We start from the raw sequence: 17,776 nt of genomic DNA on the forward strand, positions 1-17,776 counted from the left end.
TTGCTTAGGATCTCAGCAAAAGCCATGCAGTCAGTGGTTACCAGTTCAGTGGTCACCTTTCCTATCACAGAATCACCCTCTCATAGAATCCCAGACTGGTTTGGGTTGGAAGGGACCTTAAAGCTCATCCAGTTCCAATCCCTGCCACGGGCAGGGACCCCTTCCACTAGAGCAGCTTGCTCCAAGCCCCTGGGTCCAACCTGACCTTGAACACTGCCAGGGATGGGGCAGCCACAGCTTCTCTGGGCACCCTGTGCCAGCGCCTCAGCACCCTCACAGGGAAGAGCTTCTGCCTAAGAGCTCATCTCAGTCTCCCCTCTGGCAGGTTAAAGCCATTCCCCTTGGCCTGTCCCTACATCCTTTGTCCAAAGCCCCTCTCCAGGCTTCTTGTAGCCCCTTTAGGCACTGGAGCTGCTCTAAGGTCTCCCCTGAAGAAGCCTTCTGTTCTCGATGCTGAACAAGCCCAGCTCTCACAGCCTGTCCTCTCATCATCATAGCAATGTGATGAGCATGAAAGTAGATGAGCTCCTCCTTTAACAATTTTTTCCCCAGTTTTCCAAAAGGAAAAGGAACAAGATGATGTGCTAAAGAGGGAGCATTCTGCAAGCCTGGAGAGCTGCTGCTCCACCTCCCAGAGCAGCTCCAGGGGCTCCTGTATTGCAGGCAGCCATGTGCTCTCTGCAGTGTTCCACACAAGAAGGTGGGACATTTCACACAGAGAGAAAGAGGAAGGAAGAATGTGAACATTTCACCAAGCGTGTGGTCACCGGGAGGAAGGAATAGGATTGACGAAACTTGTCAGCTTTGATGATTCTGGTAAAACCATAAACCATGTGTCCTGAGGAGACTGCATCACAAGGTAATTGACCCTAGCGCTCAGGGAATTCAGAGGTGGGATTGATTCTCTGATGTCTGAAGTCTGAGTTTTGCAACCCACCAGGGATGCCTGACCAATCCTAGTTATTTTAGAGCCCCTTCTGAAGTCAGTGCTGCTGAAACACAGCAGCCTGATGCAAAACGCTGGTGTCTGCATCAAACCCTGCATAGCATAGGTCTAGGATGCTGATGGCATCTATGTCTCCAGAGGTCTTCTGGAACTAAAGATGAGATCAAACCACAGTTTCTCACTTGCACAATAACTGTACTTTCTTATGATCACAGAATCCCAGACTGGTTTGGGTTGAAGGGACCTTAGAGCTCATCCAGTTCCAACCCCTGCCATGGGCAGGGACACCTTCCACTAAACCAGGTTGCTCAAGGCCCTGTCCAACTCCAGTGAACTGCTCAAGGCCCTTGCAGTTTGGGAGGTTTGCATCCTACGGGCACACCGTGACACCCGCCAGGGCTGGAGCTTGCACAGCACTTTTACCATGTTTACTCTCAAGGCTTCACACCAGCTCTGAGCACTTTCAGATAGAGGAGAGGCACTGCCACATCCAGTACTGGAAACCACCATGCTGGGGTGAGGGGCTGCAGAACAGGAGCTCCAGAGCCCAGATCTGCATGAACAGCCCTTCCCAAGAAACACCTCCTACCCACAGCCAGGAACTAACCCCTCCAGCAGGGCATCCAAGTCCTCCCTGCCTGTGTTTTACAATGTGGAGATAATGAGCTAACTGTAACATTAAGCTTAAAATAAAACTGTTGACACCTCTGCAATAAGAGATCCTGACTTCTCTTCCTAATGCATTTAGCTGCTTTTAAAGTGTCACTTATTGCACTGGAAACAGAACCGAACACAAAACACCATCCTCATTATTTTATGTGAAAGAAAAAGAGGCAAGCAGGTGGCCTTGACTGTGTGAGTCTCTTCCCACACTGTTATGTGACTAAACTGAACGTTTACACAGGTCTGAAGAATTGTTTGCAGTGGGCATGTAGACAGCAGAGCTACCAGATGTTGTTCTCCTAATGCTTGCTGTATGATATCATTGGATGCTGCCTGAAAACCAACCTGTGCCAAGCTTTGAGAAGCCTCAGCTCACATACCGTGTGTGCATCTGCAGGATGCTTCAGGATGAGGCGCAGGCATGGACGTGCAGGCACCTTTAGGTGCCTTAGGACAAGAGGAAACGGCCTCAAGCTGCACCAGGGCAGGTTTAGATGGAGCTGAGGAGCAATTCCTTCCCCAGAGGGTGCTCAGGCATTGGAACAGGCTGCCCAGGGCAGGGCTGGAGTCACCGTCCCTGCAAGGGTTCACACACCATGGAGATGAGGCCTCAGTGCCGTGGGTTAGTGGTGGCCTTGGCAGTGCTGGGAATGGTTGGACTGGATGAGCTTAAAGGGCTTTTCCAGCCAAACTGGTTCTATGATTCTTTCACACTCAGGCTGAGTGTCCAGATACCGCCCCCCCCATGCCACGCAGTGCCTCCCAGTTTGATGTCGGTGCCGTAACCACGTGCTGGGGTGAGATGCTGCTTCACTAAGGTGAGCGAAGGGAGGAGGGAAGAGAAGGAGCGGGATGAATTCCATCAAGAACCAGCCCCTGGAGACCCATCTGTGAGCACATCCCCACATCAAGCTGTCAGCTCCCAGCATTCAGCCCCACTGGGGTTTATTTGCTCCAGAGCAGGAATTCATTTTGCACTCAACTAATGTAACCCCAAAGTGCTTTAAAACAATATTCCTCTAATAAAGACATTACAACAGCCATTATTTTCCTGGTTGAAGTTAAACTAAGCAAATACAAAGGTAACTTGATTTTAAACAAACTACCATCATCACACAAAAAGCGGATACCAAACATCCTCCTCCACCATATGGTGAATTTAACTTCATATTTTGCCCCTCTTGAAGGAGACACACTCATTGGCACACACCAGGTTGTGCAGCAACATGATAAGGAAACTGGAAAACCCTTGCCTCAAAACCCTCTTGCTTAATGACAGAGCTTAAGGAAGCTCTCTTTAATAATATATTTAGTTTCAAGCTGTCTTTCCCCCTACTTTTAGAAAAGTTATATTCCAATGGTACACTGAAAAACAAAAGAAGGTTATTTTCTAAAGTATTCCCAAGTGTTACGTTCTTGAAAGTATTCAGAGTTGCCTGTGACTTACCATTGAGCTTCATTTTACCTACCCATCCCACCAACATCTATAATGATCAGCAGGGGTCTGTGGGTGCTGTTACAGCTGTATAAATCCAAAGCAACTCAGAGAAAGCAAAAAGACCATCAGATGTTCAGACCATCTCAGACTTTAGTCCTATTGTAGAGAGCCTGGAACTTCAGATCACAGTGGGGATAAGTGCTCCTCCTGGCCCACAGTACATCGACAGTGCTCTCTTTCATGAGAGATTCAAGTCACCAAATTAGAGACAGCAAAGAGCTCCACGGCAGCAGCCAAACTTCACTGGGCTCCCTTCGCAGCTGCAGCCCAAGGGGCTTTGAAGCAAGCAGACACACAGGGACTGGCACCTCCAGAGGCACCACAGCTTCCCTGAGCGGTTGCTGGGAATTTGGGTTCACAGGATATTCACAGGAAGCTGCTCATGGAAAAGGACCTGGGGGTGCTCATTGATGGAGCTGAACATGAGCAGCCAAGTAGCCATCAGCATCCTGGCCTGTACCAGCACCAGTGAGGCAGCAGGGCCAGGGCAGGGATTGCGCCCCAGCACTGGGTGCTGGTGATGCCGCACCTCGAATCCTGTGTTCAGCTCTGGGCCCCTCACTACAGGAGAGACATTGAGGTGCTGGAGCAGGGCCAGAGAAGGGAATGGAGCTGGCGCAGGGCCTGGAGCACAAGTGTGATGGGGAACGGCTGAGGGACCTGGGGGGTTCAGTCTGGAGAAGAGAAGGCTCAGGGGGGACCTGATCGCTCCCTACAACTGCCTGACAGGAGGATGGAGCCAGGAGGGACTGGGATCTGCTCCCAAGGAACAAGGGATGGGACAAGAGGAAACGGCCTCAAGCTGCACCAGGGCAGGTTTAGATGGAGATGAGGAACAATTCCTTCCCCAGAGGGTGCTCAGACATCATGGTAGGTCTCAGCACTCTGAAAACCTTTTTGATGCTGGAGCACAGTGTAACAGCACACTGTGGAGTCCCAGCACCCCTGTGCTGCTGCTGTAGGATGCATGCAGATATACCAAAGGGTCCAGTAGCTGCTGGAGGCTCCCAAGAACATCCTCTTTAGCCTCTAGTCCCACTGCCAGGCCACCACAGAAGAAAAACAGCAGCCAGGATACCAACACAGCATTGGCTGGATCTAGTCCCTGAACACGTTCCACTTCATCCCTCGTTTGAGAGATGGCATTTTTTTGGCTCAGACTGAAGCGATATGTGAATAGGCCATACTGCACACACAGGTCTGTTGTTGCAGAGCATCTCACAGCCATACTGCAGTGCAGCAGAAGCATCAGGCCAGGTTCCTCCAGCCAAGGAGCCAGCCTAGGCACCCTTTAATTCTGTGGCAGCATGGGTTAACTGGACACTACAACAAGAATAGACGTACAGGGATCTTAAACATTCATGAATCTTATAAAGGTTAATTCATTGGCCTTTCTGGACCAGAAACATGTTCTGCCTTCATTTACACCCCTGCAGATTCACTGGCGTGGAGCAGGTTTCAGAGATGTAACCTGAGCAAATTTTATCAATGAATTCAAATCTTGAGCTAAATCAGAAGGAGGAATGGATTTGCTCTAATCCCCTCCAAACGCTCATCAGCATCACCTGCCAGCTCAGCAGGATTTAATCTCTTTTTAATCTCAGAAAGAGTGGCATGTGCGGGGAAGAGGTTGGGCACAAGCAATGGTGGAGCTCTCTCTTTTAAATAATTCTGCCTGCCAAATCATATTAAGCATTGCTCAGAAATTCATTAAGATTTTTGTTAACATCACTTTCCAGGTAAATAACTGGTTGCCACCAAGAGAGCGTGCACACTTCAGAGGAGGGCCCATACTCTCTGTCTCTGCAGGAACACGGTATCTCCATGAAGATGCTCCAGGAGCTCAAATCCATCAGCTGGAGCATGGGGACCGCATAAGCAGGCTTGGCCCTTGACCAGGGACCATGATGGGGCAGAGATGCACAAAGCTGCAGTTTGGTGCTAGCACAGAACCACACACACGGCATCAGCCACACTGCTGCAAACCTAACAGCACAAACATAGACCCTGCTGCCAAAACCAAGCTTAATTGTGCAGGTACCAGGCTCTGCAAACAGCTTAAATCCCAGTCCTGAGTGACTTATAGGGTCATGCTCCCACTAAAGCCACTAGTGACCATGGTGATGCTGGCTGTGGATGTTGTGGCTGGTGGCATCCCACCCTGGTGACTGCAGAGCCAAGGGGACTCCAGTGCAATGTGCCTGATGGGGTGAATCCCATCCAGCGCATTTTGGAGCACCCGGATTAGAGCGTTAGCGTGTGATTCTAGGTTTACATAACACCACCAAATGATTTTGGCAGGAACAATTGCTATTAGCAAGGAAAACGAAGCATCAGGAACAGCCGGCAGAGCAAAGAGACACCTCTCGCAGCAGCCCCCAGGCTAGAAAGCAAACAAACAGCAAATGCAAGAGGAGCAACACTTGGACAGCAGGGAGGAAGAGGGGAAACCTCCGCATGGCAAACGAAACCTGAGTCATGGCTGAGATGAGCAGGGAATTAAGCTTTCCTTTTTCACCTCCTTCCCACACCCGTCAGACTGAGCTCTCTGCTTTATCAAGGCTCTCCAGTCAAGCCTCTGCCACTTAAACACAGCGCAGGGAAAGCTGTCAGGCACAGGGCTCCGAGCTGGGAGGGCTGAGCAGCTCCTGCCGAGCCACCCCTGGCCTCACAGACGCTAATTGTGGAGCTCAGCAATGCCCAGGCATGGACCAAGATGCTGATCCCACTGGATAAGGAGCCCTGCGGAGCCTCAGCACCCTCACAGGGAAGAGCTTCTGCCTAAGAGCTCATCTCAGTCTCCCCTCTGGCAGGTTAAAGCCATTCCCCTTGGCCTGTCCCTACAGGCCCTTGTCCCAAGCCCCTCTCCAACTTTCCTGCAGCCCCTTTAGGCACTGGAGCTGCTCTCAGGTCTCCCCTTCAGGAGCCTTCTCTTCTCCAGGCTGACCCAGCCCAGCTCTCTCAGCCTGGCTCCAGAGCAGAGCTGCTCCAGCCCTCGCAGCATCAAAACACAGGTTAAAGAAAACACAGGGAAAAATAACTCTGTCCTGGTGACCTAGTGCTGGGAAGAGGCATAGAGCTCTTCAGAAACCTCTGGGTCCTGCAGCCTTCCTGCTATAACTCTGCTAAGGAGGCAGCCTGCACTCGAGACCTTTTATTTGCCAAGCAGAGGGTCCCTTCCCAGCTGGCACCGTCCCTGGGCTCATGGCACGATGACGACACAAGCTAAAGCCCCATATCCAGCAGCATGCTCTTCCTGCCTCCAAGCTACCCAAGGCTTCCAACACAGGGGGCAAATGAGAAGCCCCAGTTGAGCTTCAGAAGAGAAGAACAAGAAGAGGATGTTGAAATCCCCATTTCCCAGACAATTAACTGCAAATGGGAAAGGAATCTATGGCTTCACATGCAGCTCCTGGAGAGCAGCTCTGGATAACAGGACTTAATCAGACTCAAATCAGAAAAGTTTCCATTATAATGCTGGATTTGCCCGTGATACAAGGATCCTGTTTTGTTAATGACTGCCTCATCTTTACATGTAGATTCTGCCTCTATCCCCTGAAATTCAGTACCCAGGCTCTGCTCTGGGAGTTTATAGAAGTTATACTTGAATTGGGGCACGTTCTTCTCTATCACACAGGTTTAATGTGCAGCACCTCTCATTCGGGAAGTAAGCCCTTAGATATCACCAACACCAGAACGAAAACAGGTTTCCAGTGCAGCTGGACATGGCAGGAATGTTACAAAGGGACTTTGTGTGACTCCAGCCCAGTCCACAGCCTGGGAGAGGGGAAGCTGCATGCATGTGACATCCCAGTGCAGGAGTGGGAGAAGTGGATGATGGTTTTGGATGGGGCTGCCCTTGTTCCCAGCTCTTCACTGGTTTCCTCTCCAGTTGCACACTGTGACCTTTCCAGGCAAAAACTGAAATAAATGAAACCCTGCACTCTAACAGGAATAGTAATACATGCAGGGAAAGGATGCCAGAGCCAGCTCTGGAGCCTGCAATCTGGATCCTTGCTCCTACAGGATGTGTTTCTAAATCTCAGTCAATACTGCATGTTTTCCAAGGGATGAGGCATTTCACATTTACTAATTCTAACTAAAGTCCTTTTTATTACCACTTCCTATTTAGCATCTGATTGCAGCCATCACCACTGAGACTCTCACTGGACCAGGGCAGAAAATCTATGGCTTGCAGTTGGTGTGGGCTGGATATTGATATTCTTGTCCCCTGCCATCTCAATCCCAGAAGGTACAATTGGAAGTATTTTAAATACACTCCCGGAGGTTCCTTCCAGCCTCAGCTATGATTTTTAACACGTATTTGTTTCTTTTGTGCTCTCATGCAAATGTGGTACCCAGCTTCCACTGATGTCTCAAGTTACATGTTGTTATTCCCACCAGGGTTTGGCCTCCCCCAGATGAAGGCCACTACATGCCCTACACCCTGTTTTAAAGGGCTGGTGGTTTATGAAACTAGAAAGACCATTTCAGTCATATTTTCCCCCTTTCAAAGCCCAACCCTTAGCGGAAAACATGATTTAACATAGTTTTCAAAACACCTATGCTTTGGGCTGTTTTAAATCAAAGAGTTGAATACTCCACATGTACCGTTTGGTACATCCAGGACAGAGCAATGTCTTTGCAAGCAGATGGCCACCCACAATTAATCTGCCACCTTGACACAATAATACAGGTTGTCAGTTAGTTAACACATGCCACTGGTCTTCAGTTCACTTCATGACCCACAGCCTTTCCTCCTGGGCAAGGTCTTTATCTGAAGGAGGCGGAAAAAGCCCCCAACAAAACTACCACCTAATAACGAAAACATAACTCTGGTTTTCTTGGCATCTAATAAATGTTCTCAGCTTGAACAGATTTATCAGGTTTAAGCCCACTGTGTCACCAACGTCCGTCTGCGGTGGAGGAGCCCAGACTGTAATTCCAACACAGGCTCTTAAATATACCCAGATTGAATCCTGCCTGACCTCACTGTCTGGCTGCAGGGTTAGCTCCATGGTGCTTGCTGGAAGGTTTTTCCTTCAAGGGCTGTTTGATCTTCAATCAACAACGCTTATCAGCAGTCAAGTCTGGCAGCCATTCCCCAAAGTTTGATATTTTTAACAGCACATTCTTCTTCTCCTTTGAATGCTATTGCGAGACAAGATAACACATCAGGGGAAAAGTTGCCTCCCTGGCTTTAACAGGGACAAACAGAGCAGGATCCTGTTGGGGTAACACAGATTTCCCAGTGCTACAGCAAGCCCCAGCTTCTGTGGTTCATGTTTCCCCCTCCCGTATTTCTGCTTTTCCCTCTTCCAGACGCAGTCTGTGCCCATTGCATCAGCTGGGACAAACCAAGATCATTCAATTAAGCGTTTCCAGAGGAAACTCCCTCTAAAGTTTTCATAAATTGAATTTCCACCCTGTCCAAGTTTCTTTCCTTTTCACTAAGGGCTCTGGGGCACACCACCCCTCTTCTGACACTAGAAATTAGAAACTCAGTTCCCTACAAACACATCACTCTTCCAGGGTGAAGAAAACCCACTCTTCAAAGAAGCCCCCGTGGAAAATGAGAGATATGGAATGGATCTAAAATGTTATATTTTTGACAGAGAAAAAACAATCACCTTTATTTTAGGGTTCAGTAACTGTAAGTGATCAAATAAAAAGTCTTTTAATTCAGAGCCAGAAAGCAGCATCAGCCAAGGAGACCTGGAGCTCCCGAATTCCCCTGCTCTGAAGGCCCTTGGCAGCATCTTCCCATGGTGTAGAGGCAAGGTGATGGTGGAGATGGAGCAAAACAGCTCATCACTGACCAGCTTTTGGGGGAGAAAGATGCTCAGCCTGCACGCTGCTAGGAGCAGGACTGGGGTCCTCCAGCTCCCCACATAGACAAGCTGCAGTGAAACCAAGCTCTCTGTCCCATCGCCTGCCCCATCTCCTCCCCTACACAGGGTGCTTCCTCACATTCAAACCATTGCACTTCAGGGTTTCCCATCAGCTTAACAAGCCCTGATGAGCTGCACAGCTCTACCACCTTCCCAGGGAGAGGGAGGAGATGCTCAGGGAATAAACTACTCCATAAATCAGGATGGAAAGGTGGAACTTTCATAGGTATAAATGTGGATGTCCATGTCTTTGGAAGAGAGAAGCCTCTTGGGGTGCACCTCTCCAAGGACCCAGGTCTTCTGCAATGGTTGCTTAGCACTCAGGATGGCTCAGATTATTCCTAAAATAACTCCCAAATACCTGGGTACCCTGACATAACCCACTGGAGACAGAGACCCAGCCCAGTTCACACAGAGAATAAATGGCAGGGACACAAGACAATCCTTATCTCCCAACCCCTGACCACAGGCAAGCACAGGCTCCTTCCTGGAAGCAAAAAAGAGATGAAGAGGAAGATGTCGGCTTTCTCTAAAGCCAAGAAGAGGAGTGCAGTGTGCAGGCAGGCAGGTGGGAGAAAGGGGATGGAGCCTCCCTTAGTCCAGATGGGAATGGAAACTCTGAGTCACAGGCAGGTTTTACAGGAAGAAAAACCTGCTGATGGGATCCAGTTAATCCCATAGGAAAACAAAAACCACTCGTTGCCACTGCTGAGGGGGAACAGGATCCACATGCACAGCACAGTCCTCGGGAAGCGCAACCTGGATGAAAGGGAGGACAGTGACTGGAGGCTTCAGTTGTGTGGAACTGAAGATGGGCATCAGGAGGAGGGACTCAGGGCAGAGCTGCAGCAAGTTTTATCATCCACCCCTCCTTTTCTAGCTCCTGCTAAATCATGAGGTCCTTATCATAGAATGGTTTGGGTTGGAAGGGACCTTAAATCTCATCCAGTTCCACCCCCTGCCACAGGCAGGGACACCTTCCGCTAGAGCAGCTTGCTCCAAGCCCCTGTGTCCAACCTGCCCTTGAACACTGCCAGGGATGGGGCAGCCACAGCTTCTCTGGGCACCCTGTGCCAGCGCCTCAGCACCCTCACAGGGAAGAGCTTCTGCCTAAGAGCTCATCTCAGTCTCCCCTCTGGCAGGTTCAAGCCATTCCCCTTGGCCTGTCCCTACAGGCCCTTGTCCAAAGCCCCTCTCCAGGTTTCCTGCAGCCCCTTTAGGCACTGGAGCTGCTCTCAGGTCTCCCCTTCAGGAGCCTTCTCTTCTCCAGGCTGACCCAGCCCAGCTCTCTCAGCCTGGCTCCAGAGCAGAGCTGCTCCAGCCCTCGCAGCATCAAAACACAGGTTAAAGAAAACACAGGGAAAAAATAAAAGCACCATGAGAGCAAGAGGCTGGCCCTTAAACCAACAGAAAATACAAAACAGTGTCCCCATTTTCAACACTTGTGTGATCCAGCCTCCTGCATCCAGGCTGCAATTAGAGGTCAAGAAACTGCCTCAGACCAAAACCACCCCAGTTCTGCAGAGAAGGCTTCTCAGAAGCCACGTGCAGCTGCAACCAGCATAAACCAGTGCTCAAAGAATCTTCCCATAATAACAATGAGTGGTCCAGGGCCCTAATTTAACACTTCTCTACCAGTTACACTGGCCTCAGAGCTGAACTGAAACCACACGGTGTCCGGAAGAGATTTAATTATATCTGCGGAGGTCACCCAATCAGCGCAAGACATTACAGTGGAGGAGAGAGATTCTGTGGCATAATGCAAAGATTTTTGCCTGCAGGCAACGCAGCAGCCAATGCCATTTTTCAAAGAAGAAATGGCATCCATCAGAACAAAACCACCAGAAGGAAACAATAGAAAGAGGAGGGGGGATGCAGATGATTAAAATATTGAAATCTGGTCCTATAAGTGCAAACCCAGAAAATTTAGCACCATTTTCAAGCACTTTGGGGCTTTTTGAGTGGCTTGATCAGATGTCTCAGTAAGTTTTGTTGCACATTTTCTCCCCCTTGCAGCTGAACTGTGCATCCCCCAGTCTAGGCTTTAATTACATGAAAACGTGTGTGTAAAATCACAGGGGTGGAACATTAGAGCTCAAACCTCCAATTAGGAATTAATGGGATCAAAGCTGGAATCACGCTAACACTTTACCCCGACTTGAGAAACGCAGAGTAACGTAGGAAGAAGAGGCAGAGAGGGAGGTGCACAACAGCTTCAGACAGAAGCCTTGCACTCACTGGATGGAAAACTGTCAAGGAAAACACATTAGCAGCACAATAACTTATTTTTAATGTAGAGCTGTTAAGAAAACACAATTATATGCTTCATTTATACTGAAAGATATAACCCAACTTACGGTAAAAGCATTTAGAGCTCGTTTTGCTAAAAAAACCCCGAACAGATGAGCACAAAGGTAATAGGGAACAATTGTGCACCTACAGGGATAACCTCCCTAGCACACCATGCTCCAGCTCAGGCAGGAGCAGTCCTCACCTCCTGCTCCTGGTATCCAGCAGCAGAGAGATGCAAAGGGAAGGCAGAAGGAAAATAGGGGGTTTTCTGCAATTGCTGCAGAAATCTGATGACAATGAGGTGACACCAACCAGCAGGAAAGGAGCCAGCAGCACCCATTATTACAGCTAGCAAAAGCAGAGCCCTGGAGGAGCTCTGCCAGGGTTAGAAATGCTCTCCCCACCGCCCTGAGCAAGCAGCAGCCACGCACTATACAAGCTATGGGATGCTCTGATCTGTTATAAGCAAAACACAATTTATCAGCAGAATGTTTTCTTCATTATGGATGCACAGCCTGATCCTGGTGCCTGTTGCAAGCTCAGAGGGGTAAGTCCAAAGATGTACATGGATTTGCCCCATGGTAATAATGCAATGGGCTTTGGACCGCTGATTTAGGAGGTAATGTTTATAACTGATTCAAAGCATCGTAAATGAATCAGAGAAACCTGCACGATTGTGATCTTCAGTGTTTGGTCTCGTGATGACTCCTCTGCTACAAGGACTTCACGGATCAGGCCCTCGACAAGGTTATTCGGAACTGGCCTCAACAAACATGTGGTTATACACAAGCCAGACTGGCCTTCAAAATATCTCCCGTTGTTCCAAAAACATCCAGATTAAAGCCTGCCCTCTGCATACACAGAGAGAACAACAATTTCTATGAATGGATGGGCATTCATTATTTAGCTCCCAATCCCTGACTTAAAGCCTAAGGCTAAATGGAGCTTCAAACGCTTTCTGCTGTGCAGCCCATCAAAGATGGCTCTGGAGAAAGCAGGGTTGTCCCAGTGAGTGGCTCAAACACTTGTCAGAGGAAGCCCTTGCCCATATTCAGGGCCTAAAAACTTAAAAATCCACATTTGCAAATCCACAGGAGCTGCCAAATGAGAATAAAATGGGCCCCAAATTAAAAATTTGCTGGACTTTGCTCCCCATCCAAAATCCTCCATCTCCAAAGAAGGATTTATGCTCCTTCAGAACCAAGCTGGCTTAGAAAGTAGAAAGGAAAAGAATTCATTTTATCTTGCAGAATAGCAAAGCAGTTCTGGAGCAGTGAAAAAGGGAGCCTGTTTGTCTCTGCAATGTACAATTGATGGTAAAAGTCAAAACAAAACAGAGTGCTCCACAGAAATACATTCACTACATCAAACCGGGCTCATTCCAGCAGCTCAGATCCTGTTTCTGAAGTGTTCTTAAGAGAGCAGTGGTTGCAGATTAATACTCATCTCATGACCAACAGATTTTAATTATCCATGATTTATGATGGTGTATTGGCAAAACAGGGGGTTTTACCAATTTATCAGCCTAAAAGGCAAGCCACAGGGGGTGTGCAGAGATGTAAAGCCACAGAGCCCTATTAGAAAGATCTGGGACAAGTTTTGATGGTGCTGATGAATCCTACAGGAACGGTCCAGGGTTAACAGCCCTCCCCAGCACGTCTCTCCCATTAGCTGCTGGAGGTGCCCATGGGTACTCCCAGTGTCACAGCACTGTGCTTGCTCCACAAGGATTATGTATTCCCAGGCTGGGCCTTTCTCCTCCCATCAGTCATTGCCCTAAGTGGAAATCAGGCATCATGCTAACCAAGCCTGAGCATTGAAACACCAGAAGCCACTAAGAAGAATGTATATTGAAATTTGTCTCTGCAGGAGAAACACAGAGACGTTAATTCACTCCCCCAGAGATGCCCCTGGGGAGCAGGATCACCTCTTGCATCGCAGCACACACTGTGTGAAAGAGGATGCGATGCTGTGCTGTGCTCAGGCAAGATTCCTGCCATAAGCCTCCCTTGCAAAAGTGAAGGCTGAAAAGGGAAAATTCCCTCTCTTACTTCGTGGACCTAAACAATTTAAGATCTAGGAAAATCCTCGATGGTGTATCAGCTGCACACCAGACCCGCTGCTAGAGCTCTGCTGAGAGCAGAACAAACCCTGTGTTATAAAACTGTATGCATTTTTCCATTGTTTACTTCTTGTGAAGTAAAGATGTAAATAGTCTCCTTTGAGGTGAAGTGGGGAAAAAATCCAGATTTTCACAAAGCAACTGAAGGGATATGAAAATATCTCAGCCCAGAGCAACAACCCCCTTATGTGGTGCAGGGCTGCGCTGCCTGTGCTGTAACACCATCACAACACCCAGCAGCAGAGAGACACTGCCAAAGCTCCACATCACCAGCAAGGGAGCAGGAGGGGGGCTGCAGCAGGTACCAACACCCCAGGAGAAAAGCCAGAGGGGACAAAGGGGCTTTAGGCCCATATTTAAGAGGAATCCAAAAGGGAGGTAGGTGCTCCCTTCCGTGGGGCTTGGGAGGCCAATGGCAGACACGGGCGTCACAGTATGGACAAGGGCTCCCTGCAGAGATGGCACCACTTTCAGCTGAACCTCCCCAGTCCCTTGTGGCTGACGACTTAATGCATGAGAGGTGTTTCTGCTGTGCAGTTCCAATGGTGGAGCAGGTCCTGGATTCAGCTCATGGGGAGGAGGTGAGAGGCATGGGAATGCTGGTTGCAGCATGCCCTAGGGAGGATTTTGGGTGGCTCTGGGAAGGTGCTCCACGTCACCCCTGTACCTTGGGCTGAGCCCAGTGCAACTGTATAAACCAGTTGCACCGGTCACAGGAGCACCAGTCCTGCAGGCTGTGAGCAACAGCTCACCAGGTACAGGGAAGTTTGGGGTCAGCCCCACTTCCCAGCTCCCATGGCAAGCTGCTCCATCTGGGATCACCCACACTGGGGATCCATTTGTCCCTGCTTCAATGCCACCAACATGTCCAATTCATACCCCCCCCCCCCCCCCCCCAAACACATTCAGCAGAGGGGAAGGCTCCTTCTTACCCTGCCTGAGGCATGAGGGACTGCCATCTCCACCCATGGGTGTCCAGCCCCTTGCTCCCCCACACCATTCCCTCCCAGTGGCCAGCCCTTCTAGAAAGCTCCAGAAAGCAGTTAAAGAAAGGGTACAAATACCCTTCTTGTGGGCATGCCTTGGCTGAACGCACGCTCCCATTTCATTATCCCTCTAAACATCCCTTGTCCTTTTAAAAATGGAAATGCTGATACACAATAGGCACCTCTGTAGCTGCAAAGAGAAACTGTGGCTTGCTGCAGCATGCAGGCAAGCTCACAGACCTCACAGTAACAATATGATGTTCAGTAAGTGCACAAACCAATCACATTAACATTTCAGGATGCTTTGGGCTAAAGCACATCTACCCGGTAAGCTTGCTGGTGAGGGGTGTGCAGGCAGAGCTTTGCCCTGCTCTCAGCCAGTTATTTATACCCAGTGACACTGCACAACCTCTCCCAGCCTCTCTGCCTCCACCCCCAATAAATAAAGACATAAACAAAGCACCTTTTAGGGAAAAATCAAGCTGAACCTGCACAAAATAAGGCCTTTAAACTGAAGGGCTTTAAAGCACCTTTGGTGAAGTGGGAGGACAGTGAAGAGCCTGTAAGTGCTTCTTGCCCAGGTCCTTCGTAAAGATGGATTTCATCCGGGATACCTGCATGCAGTAGCAGGAGAACGGATTTTTCCAGCCCACCCTCCCCTCCTCTGTAGCTTTTTTAAGTGGAAATGTGTTGAGGCAGACACTGGCTGAGCTCAGCTCTGGGATGAGGCACCAGCACTGGATGGGAGTGATGGGGTTGGGACCAGTGTGAGTTTTTGGAGTTTCCCACAGGGTCCCATGCAGTTCCGAGAAGCATGAGGCAGCACTCTCCATAGTGAGCACAAGGTAATGAAGTGCTGGTGGTGATCCTCAGCCATACAGCACCCTGCACCGGCTGGAGAAGCTCCCTGAAGAGAAGGCAGCAGGCAATAGGTTTGGACCATGCTGTGATGCTGAAGGTAAAACTGTTCTACCTGCATTCGACCAGGAAAGAAAAGTCGACCCATTTCATCTCCGACTTCCTTCCAGCAGCCTCATCCCACAGAGAAACGTGCACAAGCCAATGACATTTGATAACTCAGAAAAGAGGAAATAAAGAGAGCCCTGAATATCAGAAAAGGTAAGTCACTTCCTTCCTCCCGCTGCCTCAAGATCCTCTGTAGCAGTGGCAACAGCAGCATCTGGTGGCAGTGGTCAGTACCGGGGTGCTCCTCTCGGGTGTCCCGTCCACCCTGGGGAAACGCACTCCTCGTTCTCCAGGGCTGTGCTCGCTGCAGACCCCGAAGATGCCATCTCCCGCTGCAGCACCGCGCAGCAGCGAGGACCCTCCGATCCACTGAGACCGCCTAATCCGGGACTAATCTCAGGGATTCAGGCCACGGATGAGCGGCCGATGTGGGGGCCCGTGTGTGCGCCCCAAGGCTCGGGTGGGAGCTGCTTGAGGGCACCCGAGCCATGGCAGGGCCCGCGGTTCTGCGTGCAAGACCCAGCTCCCACACGGAAAACTGGGAAACAAACTAAAGCGATGTTCACATCTAACAACTTCTTGGTAAACCCGAGTCCCTAAAGCCAGCAGGATTTGGGGGTGCCGCAGCTCCCAGCGGCTCACGCTCACACGATCCCGGACTTCCAGCTTTCACACTCTTTGCAGGAGGCCGTTTCAGCGGCGCGGCCGACTTGCTCCCAGGTGACCCGGCTCTCGTTAGTATTTTAAGAGTTTATTTAGCAATTTAAGAGCAACGGCAATGGTAATAAACCAGTTTGAAACGAGCAGTACGAGGGTGCAGAAGAAATCAGTTTAAGTTGTTTCCTTTCAGCTTAATCAGGCATCTCAAAATAAACACAAACGCTGAGGTTTGCTATAGCTTAATAAAAAGAGATAGCCCAAATGATGGAGAACACTTAAATACATACATTGGCACGTAAAGATTAATGTGCTGATTCTGGGAAGCCGCATAGGTTTCCTTCCTCTTGTTTCTAAAGAGTTTGATCCCGAAGTACCACAACAGAGGCCGGAGCCGAGGGCACCCCAAGCTGCAGTCCCCACGCAGGAGAGCATTTTCCTCCCTTTATTAACTTTTATCAGTGCGATTCCCCGAGGCTGGACCGGGAGGATGCAGCCGGGGGCATGTCTCGGTCCTCCAAAGGACTCTGACTCCTAAAGCTTCGCTGACGAGCCCTCAGCGCTGTTCACCAACACAGGCGGCACTCGGAGAACTCCTCATCCGCGGAGCAGAGCATCCATCCCCTCCGTTCGTCTCCTCCGGGATGAAGGAAATTTCCTAGAGCACCTCCCTTGCTCTCAAATGTCCCCTGCGGGTCCCTCTCTCGTTACAAGAACTGGGTGCTTTGCCCTGCGGCTGCAGTGAGCGGGGAAAACGCAGGTCCGGGACCTCTCCCCGCCGGGCTGGTGCTCCGGGAGCCCGCACCCCAAACCAGACCCGGAGGTACCGGTAACCTCAGAGCGGCAGCTCCGCAGCCCCGCAAACAAGGTGCGAAACACCTCAGCAAACAACAACAACAACAACAACAACCAGCAAAGTGCCCGACAACAACCACAACAACCGAGTCCGCACGGACCCCGCTCCGGGCCGAGCGCTCCCGGGGGAAAAACACGAAATAAACCCACGATGGCAGAAATAAAACAGCCCCGAAGAGCCGCGACCGCTCCCAGCCTGCCCCGAGCGGCGCCGCTGGCTCGGGCTCCCCCGCCCCGCCGGGGCCGGGACCCGACGGCTCTTCCCGCTCCGCTTCCAGACCACTTTCAAAATTCCCTCCCGCAGGAGCCAGCCGCCGCCGGCACTTTTCTTCCCCCCGCTCCGCTCCCATCCCCGGCGGGACGCGCTGGGCTCCGCCGCGCCGGTACCTTGTTGCAGTGATAATAATCCAGCGGCCCGAGGCAAGTGGGGTCGGCGCCAGGCAGGGAGCCCACGGCGGTGGGTGCGGAGGGGTAAAACCGAACGTCCATGCCGGGGGTGCGGGCGGCGGCAGCCGGGGGCTCCAGCGGGCATGGACCCGGCTGCGGTGGCGGCGGCGGTGCCTCTGGCGCGGGGGGCGGAGACGGGGCGGGCGGGGGGGCGGGCGGTGGCCCCCGGCCCGCCCCGCTCCGCACCGCCCCGCGCAGGGGCCGCTATTGTTCGTGGCGGGGCCGGGCGGCTCCCCCCGGCGGCACCGGCACCGGAGGGGCTGGAGCCCTTCAGTGGCGCCTGCGAGGGGGGAGGACGGGCGGGCAGCCCCCGGCCCCAGCCCACCCGCTCAGGGCAAGGCTGCGGCAGCCGCCGGGGCAGCGGCAGACCGAGGGTGAGACCGGCTCCCGCTGGCTGGTGCGGACCTTGTCGCGTCTCCTCTGCCCCTCACCGTGCCCGGTTTTGGCCTCCTC

At 51.1% G+C, this 17,776-nt stretch overlaps 1 protein-coding gene across 3 annotated transcripts in view; it reads right to left on the reverse strand.

Annotated features, from left to right (window-relative positions):
- The window catches only part of TOX2 (TOX high mobility group box family member 2), a 137,216-nt gene extending 119,767 nt beyond the window's left edge, over positions 1-17,449 (reverse strand). For 2 of the 3 annotated variants that reach the window (XM_061441452.1, XM_061441450.1), the window contains exon 1: positions 17,264-17,449. In XM_061441452.1, coding sequence (XP_061297436.1) covers positions 17,264-17,365 — 102 coding nt within the window. In that variant the 5' untranslated portion in view covers positions 17,366-17,449. The remainder of the gene's footprint in view (positions 1-17,263) is intronic. The other variant, XM_061441451.1, reaches the window with a different exon arrangement.
- Between the last annotated feature and the right edge of the window lie 327 nt (positions 17,450-17,776).

The sequence above is a fragment of the Pezoporus flaviventris genome, unplaced genomic scaffold, assembly GCF_033815535.1.
Source record: "Pezoporus flaviventris isolate CSIRO_AGI_PZ_B2104156 unplaced genomic scaffold, CSIRO_AGI_Pfla_v1 ptg000213l, whole genome shotgun sequence".
Lineage (NCBI taxonomy): Eukaryota > Metazoa > Chordata > Aves > Psittaciformes > Psittacidae > Pezoporus > Pezoporus flaviventris.